The 14,586-nt window shown below is 35.0% G+C and overlaps 1 protein-coding gene across 2 annotated transcripts in view; it reads left to right on the top strand.

Annotated features, from left to right (window-relative positions):
* LOC148043639 (SH3 and PX domain-containing protein 2A-like) overlaps positions 1 to 14,586 on the top strand; it is a 140,945-nt gene that overhangs the window by 111,556 nt on the left and 14,803 nt on the right. Inside the window, exons 4-6 of one of the 2 annotated variants that reach the window (XM_087725790.1) lie at positions 6,123 to 6,199; positions 9,646 to 9,737; positions 9,872 to 10,038. In XM_087725790.1, the coding sequence (XP_087581916.1) occupies positions 6,123 to 6,199; positions 9,646 to 9,737; positions 9,872 to 9,887 (185 nt within the window). In that variant the 3' untranslated portion in view covers positions 9,888 to 10,038. Of the gene's footprint in view, positions 1 to 6,122; positions 6,200 to 9,645; positions 9,738 to 9,871; positions 10,039 to 14,586 lie in introns of those variants that run through there. The other variant, XM_087725789.1, reaches the window with a different exon arrangement.

The following is a 14,586-nucleotide window of genomic DNA, read 5'->3' as shown; positions in this document are numbered from 1 at the left end:
GTAATGTATATGGAATTCTACATATTATTTTAGTTCTCAAGATATGAAGTTTGTAAGCTAATAAGACAGGTTTCACTGATCCAAAACTCAGGTTGTAGTTTCTAAAATATCTGGTTGGTGTGTGGACTCAGCAGTCATGTAAAAGTGATAGTGTACAATCCTTCACTAGGCTTTATTCTGAAAAAAGTTTAGAAATGATATATTTAGAGATAGTTATATCCCTGAAAACACAAACAGAGACATGCAATCACCAACGGTACATACTATATTTCCAGAGTATAAGACGCACTGGAGTATAAGACACACCAAGATTTTGAAGAGGCAAATTTCCTCCCCAAAATGGCCCTTTTTTGTGAAAATAGGCCCTTTTTGTCAAAAAAAAGGGCACACATAGCCTTTAGGAGGCTTGTAGAGTGCTCCTGGTGGTTGGGGGACAAAAATGAGCAAAATTTCACTCAGTTTTGCCCTCCCCATCCCCCAGGAGCACTCTGGAAGCCTCCTAAAGGCTATGCATGGCCATTTTTGCAAAGAGGTAGGCCAAAAATGCTGTATTCAGTGTATAAGATGCACCCAGATTTCCAGCCTCTTTTTTGAGGGAAAAAGGTGTGTCTTATAATCCAAAAAATACGGTACATAGTATTCATTTGTTTAGGGACGAAAAGACAGTAATAGTAAGGTGACTCACTTCCACAATATTCTTGTTATAAACTAGAATAATAGTTGGCAGTTCCACTGTTACCTATTAATTTGCTGGAGCAAGTTGATTGTCTTGGTTCATGTTTTTCTTTCCTAAAACAGTCCTGAGTCCTCAAATACAAATTAGGTCTGACTCTGCTTAACTTTTCAAAATTAGCCAACATTACTTAAACACATCTGCTGCCTAGAAACCTTAAATCATACTATGGGAGTCAGTAGAACAATAGAGATATTTTGATAAAGATTAGTTTCTTTTGTTGGGATCAAGCCTTGGAATCTGCTGTTTTTGATTTGATGAAGTCTTGTTAGATGATTTTACTCAATATAAATTAAGTTGTTGACATAGAGTAGAGTTAGACTCTTTCCCAGTAATTTCCACTTTTAGTGTAACTGATTGTGGTTTTCCAGGGATTTTATTGAAGTATTTTACTATTTTGCTACCCTGAACTCTACCTGGGATTGAACCTGATCTTTTCTACATACGTTATACCTTGCTTAGGAATTAACAGAAGCATTTGAGTACATTCAGTACTCAATACCAAACTTGTAAAACCTTTGGATGATGTGCAAAATGTATTGTTTGTAGGATAAAAATAGCAGCACAAAGTAAAATGGCATGAAGCAAATAGGATTTTTTACCTAAAGTTTTTTTTTAAAGGCAGGCATATTAGTTGGTGCTCATTCAATGACATTTGCTCATCTGTTATCTTCTTTAAAAATTTAAAAATGAAAGTAGAAAAATAGGAACCAGCTTTGGTAGAAAAGTAACAGCGTTCCGGGTGCCTTTGGCGTTTAGTCATGGCAGCCACACGACCACAGAAACATCTTCGGACAGCGCGGGCTCTTTGGTTTTGAAACAGAGATGAGCACCACCCCCTAGACTAGCACATATGTGCGAGGGGAGACTTTACCGTTTACCTTTCCAGCTATAAGGTTCTCCTAAGAGGTAAAATAAAAACCACAAGGATTCTGTGGGCTCCACCATTTCCTGTCTGCACCATTCCCTTTCATCCATTTAAAAATTAAAGCTAAAAAAATGAATCACTATCTGATTAAGCTTGCTACTAGAAGGAAAACAATGAGTCCCTTACACACTAAATAACAGTGTGCTAAAATTATGGATTTCTTTGCAATATTTGTCTCGTGTCAAATCCTGCTTCTTAGGACAAGTTTCTGCCTATTTAGGAGATGAAGATTTCAGAAAGTATGTCCAGTCTAGTCCATGTGACATTCAGTGGAAGTATGAGGTGGGAGCTCAATGGATCTTTCAGTGTCTTTAGGCCATGTGCTTGTAAAGATGATGGCATCTATCCAGCATCAGGTGGGAACTGGAGACCATAAGTCTACCACCCTTTGAGAGGTAAGTAAGATTCCTGGTGTCAGAATGTTATAAACGATAGCCAGCTCTGCATAGCACAGCAGCACCTGGGAACAAAGGCAAGCAGTATTTCAGCAGTTGTTGCTTCTTTTTGCTGTGGCTTAGAAAGAAGGCTCAGTTTGATTGGGCCAGTGTTTTTGTAGCAGCCTAACCAGTTTGGCTTCTTTCACGATTGTAGATTCATGTGCAATTACTCAATATCCAAAAACACATTTGTCAATTTATATCTTTCCTCTGAGGTTTATCAGTATTCATTTTACCTAAACCTGGCCGTCTTGTAAAGTTTTTTTAAAATCACAAAACTGCAGAACAAAGATGAAGAGGAATACATTTTGGTAGGGACAGAATTCTGTATAAGACACAATGAAGTATTAGGTAGAAAAACAATCCCTGAGTAAATATCTAAATGCTTTTGCTTTGGTTAGAAAATGGGATTGTTCAGTGTGGCATGATCGTGTTTCTTGTGATATGAACATTTGCAGTTATAACAGGTTGCTGTTATAAGCTAAAGTGTCAATGAATGAAAACCTGACATCCAAGTTATACTTACTTTGTCTTATATCAAAAGAGTCATTAGTTATTCTTCAACACCCAGTAAGATATGTTCATCTATGGTGGCAAAAAAATCAAAAGGAATCTGTAGCACCTTTTCCAACTACAGTTAGTCCTCAACCTACGAACACAATTGAGCCCAAAATTTTTGTTGCTAAGTGAGAAATTTATTGAGTTTTGCCTCATTTTATGACTTTTCTCACCCCATTTGTTAAGAGAATCACTGCAGTTCTTAAATTAGTAACACATTTAATAAGTGAATCTGATTTCCCCATTGACTTTGCTTATTAGATGGTCACAAAAGGGGATAATGTGATCACATTACTCCAGGACACTGTAACTGTTATAAGTGTGAAGATTCATGACTTTTTGCCATTAATTCTTACATTTCAATTTTTGTTTCATGGGTAGGTAACCTGTGGTTCTACAGATGCTGAACTGTATCTCCTGCCAGCTTTCACATAGGCCAGGCAGGCAGCTGTTTAGTTCATCTACAATGCCTATTTTAACTTCCTGCAGTTCTACACAGACTAAAACAGGGTTTTGTTGTGGAAAGAATTGAATTTGAGACCTTCTGCAGTAAAATAATAAGGACAGCCTTGCTGGATCTTACCAGAATACTGGTTCAATTTTTGCTACTGGGAGGCCAGCACGAATGAAAGGATGCAACAGCATCTATTCATTTTCCTCATGAAATGCACAATTCAAAACATATGTACTCCTATTTAATTGTGCTCTCTAAGATGCATCAACACTGAAATGAAGAAGCCTGAGCAAATCTGTAAGCCTTTTGGAGTCATTGGTCATATTTAAGATCTTTTGTTGTTGTTGTTGTTGACATGTTGTAAGAATCACATCACTGATTAGGAATATTCTTGGATGCCCTGATGAATTTTAAGTTAGGTGCCAGTTGCAGCCAAGTAGAATACAGAATATAATTGTAATTGTGTTAGAGTTTAAAATATATTTCTTCTAGTATATTCTTGTTTAAAATTGTGGATGACATTTGATTGCTGTCTGGTATTTTAGTCTGTAACTGCTCAATAATCTGCTTCATTAGTCAGTCAATGTATGATTTCAACATTTCAAACTGCATGTCAGATAAGCCCTTGTGATTTTGCAACTATTTACTAGTATTATATGTTGTCTTTTTATCTGTCGAGTTTCTGCTTTATTTGGTTTCAGAGAGAGATCAGAGTGATGTTGCAATAAAGTGATGGGCACTTCTAAGAACCTTAGGAAATCATTATGAGCACAAATTGTATATATTATTGCAGTTTGTTGATTATTGAGATGGATGAATTTTCTATTTAGTCACAAGAACACTTTCTGTCCAACGCTTCCTTTCACTTGTTTGTGGCCAGCTTGCTTCAAGCAATCTGCTAATATTAATGCTTTGCAAATTTTATTTATGCAACAGAGACTTAACTGTTCATTGTCTTTTAGATTCTTGCAAAAAAATTCCTGGTGAGAAGATTGTCCCGCAGTACCAATTCTATGTTTATATTTCTTCAGAGCATAGTAAGAATAGCTACAGATAAGGGAGAAAGGTTTTTCTTTAAAAGGAGAAGGCCTTTTATAGTCCCATGTATTCATCATTTCATACTTGCTATTCTAAAGTTAGGAACAAAATCCCTCCTTTTATTGCTAAAGTAGATCATATGGCTCTAATGAAGGCTTAACGGAAAGCCAACTTGAGATCTGCCAGATGAACTCTTTTCCTTTCCTGGAGCTAGACCAATATGCTTCATTGTAATTATTTTTGGCAATGTGTATAAATACATTATTTTCCTGGTTTTCTGGAAATCTGTAAACAGTAGCTTTGGTTTTGCTATTCTTGAATGAATTAAATGCAAATCCAATCATTTATACACATGAACTATTATGATCTTCTTTGAATGAATCATATTGGTTGTATACATTATATTTAAAGCTTAATAGGGTTTGCAGAATTGTTATATGCATGCTTGATATATAATTGAAAATACTAAGTCCAGAACCTAATTGTTTATCTTTCCTATTGTTACTGCTAGCCCACATACTTTAATCCTTTATCCTTCCTTTCTTATTCCTCTCTTTTCATTTTACTAGGGTAAACCCTACATAAGATCTTATTAACCTATTTTTCTACAGACTCAGGGTGTGCTTTAATATTTCCAGAACTAACTACAAATTGCAACAGCCAAATGAAGACTTTTTAAAATAGTGATGGTGGTTACCAGATTGACAATTCCTTGTACAGAATACTGAACTCTGAGCAAGAGTTTAATACAAATAGATAGCAAATCTTAGCAATAGCAATAGCAATAGCAGTTAGACTTATATACCGCTTCATGGGGCTTTCAGCCCTCTCTAAGCGGTTTACAGAGTCAGCATATTGCCCCCACAGTCTGGGTCCTCATTTCACCCACCTCGGAAAGATGGAAGGCTGAGTCAACCTTGAGCTGGTGAGATTTGAACCGCCGAACTGCAGATAGCAGTGAGCTCAAGTGGCCTGCAGTACTGCACTCTTAACTGTCAAGTGGAGGACAATAAAAACGACACCATTAGATTATGTCCATAGTAATAATCTTAGCTCTAACTATCTTCTCAATCAGCAATGCCTTTTAAATACATTGTAGTTACATGTTTTTTAGTCTCCGTTAATAATTTAGTAGGTTTTTACTTCTCATGCTTTTTTTATCTTAGATAAACCTTTGGATATACATTGTATTACCTTTCGTGCCTGTGCATACTAATTTTAATAAGACTGCTTCTTTAATATTATATCTTCGTCTTCTTCAGCGGATGGCTGAATTCAGAATATGGCTGAATTTGGAGTATTTTTGAATGAAATACACATCTGTCAATAGACAAAAATAGATATAGGTCTGTTAGGGTAATATTGTCAATGAATTTACAAGAAATTTCCATCCATTTGGGTTGGATTTGTGTTGATTTGAAAAACATGGCAAGCTAAAGGTAACTTGGTTACCTTCTTTAAAGGATGTTGTAGAAATGTGTTTGTCTGCTTTTTAAACAAGATTTTATAGATTGCCGTCCATTTCTGGAATATGTATGCATGTATGTATGTTATTTCTGTGAAAAGAAACATACAGCTTTTGTTAGAAGATAGGAAATGGAGTGGAAAGAAATAATGAACTGGTGAATGAATCAGTGAGAATATTTGTTTGTTTGTTTGTTTCTGTGTACTATTAAACAAAATAATATGTAAAAATTCTTAGTTCAAAATGTGTGTAATAATACACAAATAAGTGAAAGTTATGTTTGAACATCATGTTTATTAAAACAACTCCAGAAATAAATATGAATAATTGTGCACTTTTCCTTCTCTAAAAATTTCAGAATAAGTAAATTTAGCAAAACCCTTTTATGCTATTTACATGCAAAGTAGAATGCATCAACTATTTCCATCTATATGTGAATCAGGATGACCGAGTTATAAACAATTTTTGACAAGATACATATTTAATCTTTGTATCTTCTTTGTCACCAGGGAAAATCCTATTCCGAAGAAGTCACATTCGAGATGTAGCTGTGAAGAGATTAAAGCCAATTGATGAATACTGCAGGGTAAGTGACACTTCCTCTTAAAACTCATTGAAAAATGTATAACATTTATTTATTTATACACATTTCAATATATTGCTTATTCTCTAAATCTCAGGCTGGCATATAATCAAAACCAAACCAAATAAAGTAACAAATGAAACAATATCTCATCTACCTAAGGCACCCCTTCCACCAGCTTCCTTCAAATGACCTGTCAAAAAATAAGATCTTAAGTGGCTTCCCAAACCTTGGGAACATTCTGTGCCCTAGCAGTCATGGTGTCCCATACTGGGGTGACAAAAACATTTTGAGAATTAATTTAAAAATTGGAGACCAATGAAACAAATAATAAATTCAGATCAAGCACTATTTTGTTTAAAAATATCACATATAGGTTTATGAGAGAGACTTCACTGAGCTCCTTAAACTTTCATCAAAGCTAGAGAACCTCACAGAACTCAGACAACATCTATGCTTCCAATAAAGGTCTCAGAGGCTTATATTAGGTCTCCTATTCATGCTTGCCTGAATTTTTTTTATTTCACAACTATCTTCCCTAAGTAATTAAACAAATATATTTTATATATTTGGAAACAGATAATGGGAGTAGATCCATTTTACATCACTGGTTTACTTGTGGAGCCTCTTTTTCAAAATTATTATTAGTCATTTAAACCAAATAGCACTCTAGAATGAACTCTCAACAAAGCTTGCAAAATAATTATGGAAAATAATTATGTAGTTTGAATTTCTGAATGTATCTGTTAAATCTGAAAGTACTTGTGAAAATGACTGTATATAACACATAATTTTATTATAAAAGAAACTAAATATTTCGATTTGTGATGTGTTACTTGTTAAGTGCATTTTGTGCCTTGTCCAGAAGCTATTCCTGACCTCTAGTTACTCATCTGAGGGTGCAAACTTTCTCAGATTGAAGTTGGTGATACTCCTTATGTGGCAAGTTGAATAAATAGCATGAATATGAAGGAATCCAGATAAATATTTTTAGGTACCCTTGGCAATACAACTATATATGTTAAAGTTCAAAGAGGAAACATATTATCTGGGAGTACTAGTTTAATAAGCATTTGTTTTTTAATTGTAATTTACTACTTTAAGTTGTGACATAAGGAACGATAGTATAGGCTTGCTAGTTTTTTACCCTTTTACAATCTCTTTATCCATTCACCTCAATTGCATATTTGGGAATAATTATGCACTGGGCTGACTAATAAGGATCACAGCAGTTTCTAAATCATGCAGAATTTTTGTCTAGTTGCATTTTAGTCTAACCAAAATATACTAATGAAACCTTAACATCCTGCATTTAACATCACAGCATAATCTATCATTCAAATCAGTATGTTTTCTTTTTTATAGATCCTTTTATAAGTCGTGTATATTTGGAAAATATATGAGTTAAATTTGTCTTTTGGAATGCATACACTATGAATTATGAATGCAGCTGACTTCCATACAAACTTAGACCATCTCCCACAACTATATCAGGCTACCAGTGGATCACTGTCTTTAACAAGACATTATTTATCTTTTGAATATTTAATTGACTTCTTTTCTACAAGATTTATTTCTGCTTTTTTCTTTCTAGAGCAGATTAAAAAGAATTATTGGCAGTTGGCAGTACCTATCCAACCATGGCTGATCTTGAAAACTAGTGAGGGTATTGCTACCTGGAGGTACTTGAAAGGGAGAATAGTTTGGAATTCCAGGGTTATTGGCTAGATTGGAAAGTTAAAAAAAATTCTGTAAGGAAGCAGCAACTTCTAAGCCAATCAGAATTTCTCGTTGTCTACTTTTCAGTCAAAACAGAATCAAGTTGCGGTAATCTTCAATTTCTTTCTGCCTTCTAAGTTGACATTTACATAACAGGACTTGTACTCTTTCTTTAACATTGACATCATATTCCTCTATAATTTCACTTAGAATATGTAGTACCTAACTCAACTGTGGCAATCTGCAATCTTTGACCCACAATCTGCAGCCTATTTTTATATTTACATTAGTCTGTTTAATTGTAAATGTTTACTCCTTGAATTTCTGTGATTTTGCTTAATTTTTAAAAAGGTTTAGAGGCCTCCCTATTCCCTTCTGTCTACTTAAGTCCTAGAGGGATCATCTAACCTTTTATAAAATGGCAAAGGGACAAGGCTGCCCTTTTCTTTCAAACAGTCTTTGGCATTTCATTGACCTTTTCATTGAAACATGAATATTGTGTGTTTATTTTCTGCTGTACATGAAATAAAAAGCAATTTAGATTTTGGTTGTAATTTACATCAACACTTTTCTTTGTAGCAAAGTCTATTAATGGTTTGGGATAGCATGTTAGATTACCAATTAATATAAGAATATAAGCTATTTCATTTGTAGAGGAAATTTGTTGGGTACTATCAAAGAAGGCTCTCGGGAATATTATATTTTTTCTTCTTCAATTAGCTCTACTTAATGGTTGAAGTAGAGGTTTTAGTTCAGATTCTCTCATGAAAAATTGGAAATAGGCTATGACTGTGTGTATTTCTTCAACCTTATTGACTTCATAGAATATTTCCCATTTGTCAAGCTACTGTTTGTTGTGCTGAAAATATGCTGTGAGTAACTTCTCTGCACCTTTCAAAAAATGAGTGAAATACAAATAAAGTTCAAATAAAGTTCTAGTTTTATTTTAGGCATAAAGCCAGCTTGGTGACCTTGGGCCAATCACAGCTTCTCAGCCCTTTCTCTCAATGGAAAACCACTTCGTAAATCTTGGTTTAAAAAAAAAAACTATAGGGATTTGTCCAAGCAGCAGCCAGGAATCAACACTGACTCACACACGTACACAATTAAATTTCTTATATTTCTAGTAGACAGTATTTGAATTACAAAGCTAATGAAATTACTGTTTTCATTGCTTGTTTAAATATAAAAAATATATTTTGCTTGTTTCAATGATTCAGTTGTGATGTTGATATGTCGTTGATATGTCATTGATCAGCCTTTTTAAAAGCACCACAAATGGAGCAACCCTGTAATTTCCAAAATCTCCTGCCAATGTTTCTGCTGGTTAGGATGATAGAACTGAAGTGCCCACCATTAAATGATGCCTCTGAAAGTATCAGAATGTTTATTATGAGCAGCAATGAAAAATGGGGACAGTACTAAATTTGCTTGTTAACCATGTTAATAAACTGAAAATTTTAAATTTACTTTCTGATATTCCTGTTTAAATAAAGCAGCTCAACAAATGTTAAAATATGCAAAATGTAAAACATAATTGTAAAATTAATATAGATAATTTTAAAAATCAAATCAATACTAATGATTAAATAATTAAAATATTTGTTTATTAAAGCTTTTGGGAAGTTCTGTTTGGTTTACCCATAGGTGTCAGTTAAGGTAATCCCAGTGTTTCTCATCTGTTTATTCTTAGGCTGCTTGTATGGTTAATTTCTCTGTCTTTTCAACAGGCACTGGTAAAGCTTCCACCTCACATCTCACAGTGTGATGAAGTCTTCCGTTTTTTTGAGAGCCGACCAGAGGACCTAAATCCTCCTAAAGAGTAAGCTTCTGTTGATTTCTGTTGCTCTTCTATGTAAGGAAGGAAGGAAGGAAGGAAGCTAAAGGTCAAATACATTTTATCACATTCAAAGGATAGAAGGGCACCTAATTTTATTTTATCCTTTCATATCACAGGGACATGGGCTTGTAATTTGACAAATACAAATGAGGAATAGACGTGTGTTCGTTGCGCAAGAAGAAAACTCAAAGAAATGTGCCCTCTGATTCATCACAAGCCAAAGTAACTTTTCTCGCTTTAGTGATTTGCAGAATCATTATTTGTTATATCCTGAGGGAAATCCTGCCAGTTAACAATAAACGTTTAATTGCATTCAATTTTCCTCATGCATTAGTGCTCAAAGATGGTATGCAAGGCTTTGATTATCATCCATGTCACAAGTAATTTCTGAAACACTATTATTTTGGAAACAAAGCAAAAAGAGTCACGAGGGGAGTACAGATCCTGCTAGAGACAGAGCAGAGCTTCTGAACTCTATATATATAGTAGTTAGATGTATATCCTTCAGGCTGTCACCAATTTACAAATTGCTTTTGTTGGGAATTCTGAAAGACTTTACAAAAAATGACCAAGGCATGTATTTATGACAGTTGAACTGGCCTGGGGTCATGTGATCACCATTTGTAATCTTCCGAGCAGCAGGCTTCTGACAAAGTTAACGGGGAAACTCAGATTTGCTTAACAACTGCATGATTCACTTGGCAACTGCAGTGTGGATAGAAGATCATAAAATGGAGGTACAATTCATTTAAAAACTGCCTTGCTTAGTAATGGAAATGCTGGGCTCAATTGTGGCTATAAATAGAGTGCTACAAGTTCAACTAATGACCAGTTGTGGCATACCGATATATGCTCCACCTTATGGGACAAGATAGTCTAGCATCCTTGCCCTAACACCCAAAGAAACAGTCAAGATGTCAAGGCCTAAGAATAAGATTGAGACAAGTCAGATAAAATATCCTTAATTCTTGAGCATTATATCCTCTTTAAAATGGAAAATGCATATTTTAATTCACTATGCAGAGATAGTAAATTAATGAATAAATATAGAGAAATACAGTAATCTTTATGATATCTTTTTTTGTTCAAATTACAGTAATCAAGCTCTTTGACCCTGGTCACTTCCACATTATTTCTAATATTTGCCAACCATCCAAAATACAATCATGTAATCATGGGGTAGGGGGTGTAGCTATTGGAACATCAAAAATGTGTCATCAGTAGCCCTGGGAAAGTCCATCGTAACTTTGAAAGGTTGCTAAGCAACTGATAATTAACCTGAAATTATTATGTGGAAATTTAAATAAAAGTTTGTATTAATCATATGTAAGCAAAGCTGTTGGGTTAACAGATGAATTATTTAAACTCATACAATTAATTAACCAAGATTTCTATCAGACCTTTCCGAGAGGAAGGCTTCTTCTCTGAAGGTTATGACTATAATCTATTTTGCTGGTCTAACATGATTGGCACATGGATGTTTTTCAACTTGCTTTCCACTCAGACTGGTCCAATGTCACCTGCCAGCTTCCATCTGTAATGGAGGACAGGATTTGTATGTCCCCATTTCTACTCTGTTTCAAGTAATAATTTGGTTCTATGTAAATAGTCAGACAGTATGGCTATTGGCTATGCTGGCTTGATAGTTTGGAGCCTGTGATCTCACCACATTGATTGGTAAAGGCTCTTTTAAAGAACACTATATAAGCTCAACTATATAAACAAATAGTAGATAACTACCTTTTGGTCTGTACCGAATGTCTTGAAAAATGCTTGATAAAATCACTGCTACACCATCTGTCTTTAAGCTGTCTGCACTGATGGCTTTGATGCCTTCTGTCTTCAGAAATATAAACAGCAGATCAAATAACCTCATGTTTTGACTCAAAACGACAGGCAGCTTATTGAATTATCAAGGCTTCTAATTTAATTGAAATTTCAGAGATAACCTGAGACCTTCCTTTAAGAACAAAGGCTCAGCTACCAGAGGAATTCCATTAAAAGTGTGATCATATAAGAGAAGGAACTGTTCTTAGACAGCTGATGATTGAAAGAATGGCCATGACAGTGAGGGAAGCAGTCAACCCCAATAGAAGTTAAGAAGGGGAAGGAAGATCAGTGATGTGTTCAAGTTACTAAAGAATAGGGTGAACATGGGAAGGGTAGCTATTGTTTCATGGAGCACATTTTAAAATCCTAAGTGCTCAATAAGAGCTCATTTGGAATCTGTGATGAACTCTTGGTCTATTTCAATATAGATAACATTTCAAGATTGAATTTCTAACTACATTTGTTCCATAGATACTACTCTGAAATTAGAATGCCAAGTTTCAAGCACTTCTGATTTATTTTCAGTTGTAATTATATAATGACATTGAAGTTCTAACCCTACACTAATGAAGGCCAGCTACGATATGTATCACACCCTGAAAGGCTTCAGCAACCTTCCTGTAAGGTCAGCTTCAAAGCAATGTGGCAAACCGCAGGATATTACATATGACCAATCGCATTTACTTTTAATTGCAATCTGAAAAACCATCAACGTTCCAGTGGAAGCTACTTACTAGTGTTCTGATCTTTGAAAGAAAATTATAGGCTTAAAGTAAGAATCCAAAACAAATAATTTTTGTATTACTAGGACAGAGAATAACTCATATATCATGGAGGAAAGAACTATATATTGGAAAGGAGTTTAAAAGATCTTAAAACCCATCTTTACAAGAAACAGCACTATTATGTTAACAAAGGGGTTAGGGAAAGGGACTCCTTTCATCTTGTGTGAGTTCTCATTTTAGGTGCTTATCAAATGTATGTTAGTGCATAGCTAAAAATGATTGACTAGTTTTTGGCTCAGGGTAGTGTGAGCCTGTGTCATTGGATTAATTCTATAAAATATGTTTCGGTTAATTGGAAGTTAATATCTTGTAAAAATTTGACTTAGGATACACTACCTCTATTCAACATAGTTGGTAGGCTATAAAGAATTCTTGCATTTATTTGATCTTGTTCCATTGTCAAATAACTACTTCAGGATTCCTATTTTTAAGACATTTATTTTCCTATTGTGTCTTTCTCTGGCATATATCAGTTGCAACCAGAAGAACTGGTTCTTTCTTTTCAATAACGTTCTTTCTTTTCAATAACGTATAGCAATTATAGTTTTGGGATGAAAGTTTTCAATATTCAGCAAATGATGGTATTGAGTTTTCTGGAAAATTGTATTGCCTTCACTTTCTTCTTCCACCATTTATACAATCAAAAGACTTAAGGAAGAGATGGAGAGTTGTACTTTTGTTGTTACTGTACTGGTGGAAAACAGTACAATTTTACACCCTGGCAATGTGGCCTTTCCTGCCGCAGCGTTGGCAGAGGGCTTGCCTGAATCTGCATTCAGAGCCCTGGCTGAATGGCGCGAACATTAACGTGGCCATTCCTTTCAGATTGGTAGCGACGTCTTGTCGCGACGGATAAGCTCGGTTCCTTAGTGACTTCAGCTAGTGACTTCAGCGGTAGTGACCAGCTAACTCGCGTCTCAGTTCGGCGATCCCACCCTCGTCGCCAGTATTGTGTACTAGGACCGTGGGCTATGGCCGGAATGACTGAGGCGGAGGCAGGAATAAAGAGGCTAACAAGTTTATTCCTTAAAGTAACAAGCTAACAGTGTGGAACCGGCTTCAGACAGGAACAGGGGCTTCTCATCTGACAGCTCCCTTTTTATACTCGGAGCTGTCAGATGGTAAGCCAATCAGCTGTCGAATAACTCCCGCTTAAACACAACTTTATTGAGCGTGCTCAGAACGTGACATCTTCCTTGGTACTTATATGCTTTTAACGTTTGTTTTATTTTATAATTTTTTCTTACTGATCTTTTAAATCAGTAATAGAGAGGGTTTTTTCTTAATATTAGAATATTCACTGGGAAAGGAAGATATACCGAAGCTATCGGTTCTGATTAATCTAAAAAGGCCAAATAGAGTTAGGCTTGTTAGGTTAGTACTTTGATGGGGATCTCTGAGATATCCAGGACTGTAGTCTAGACTAGGATGTAAAAAAAAAAACCTGAAAAAAATAGGCATAATCAGTCCTGTAGCTTGTAAGTCACCAGACATTGAGGCAAATTTATGTTTAAAGACAAAAGTGTATTGTTGCCACTTTAGGAAGTATCAGTACCTTTGCAATACCCTGAGCCTTAAATTAATAGAGGAATTAGATCAAGGCAAGCAACTTTTTTACAGATACAGTTTTGGCATAGCAGCAACAAAGGGATATCATGAGAGGAAGCATGGACTGAATTTTTTGCCTTTTTTAAATGGGAGATTTTTAAAATTTAAACTTAACTTTAAATACAGTTATACACAATATACACATCATCTTTAAGGGAGATCGGCAGTTTAGAAATAAGAAATATAAATAAATAAAATTGTGGTACAAAAGTTTACTTATTTATTTTTAGGTATTTGAATTTATTAGCCTCCTAATTCCAATGGGCCCTAGTCTGAGATGCAACAAACAAAACAAAAAGTTGAAATCCACATGGAGTGTGGAACTGCAAATGTATGAGAGCAAGCATTGGAAAAAACTAGCTTAGCGGGAAACAGATTAAAAGGTTATTTTTACTCTTCAGGACGACAGTTTAATGTCGAAGTATTTGTCTCTTCTAGATTGAAATATCAAGGAGTTGTTGGATAGTAGGCTGGGATACTTGCAAAGTATAAAGACTTTTCTGCGAGCTTTAGTGTTTCTGGGTTTGAATATTACTCTATTCTTATGGGATAGATCTAATATATTTCAATATGTTTCTTCTAACTTCATGGACAGTAATCATTTGATA

Source organism: Thamnophis sirtalis, unplaced genomic scaffold (genome assembly GCF_051295495.1).
Source record: "Thamnophis sirtalis isolate CommonGarterSnake01/CBP01778 unplaced genomic scaffold, rThaSir2_p1.2 scaffold_11, whole genome shotgun sequence".
Taxonomy (NCBI): Eukaryota; Metazoa; Chordata; class Lepidosauria; order Squamata; family Natricidae; genus Thamnophis; species Thamnophis sirtalis.
The sequence above is the reverse complement of the archived record's forward strand: the minus strand, read 5'-3'. Positions and strand labels throughout refer to the sequence as shown.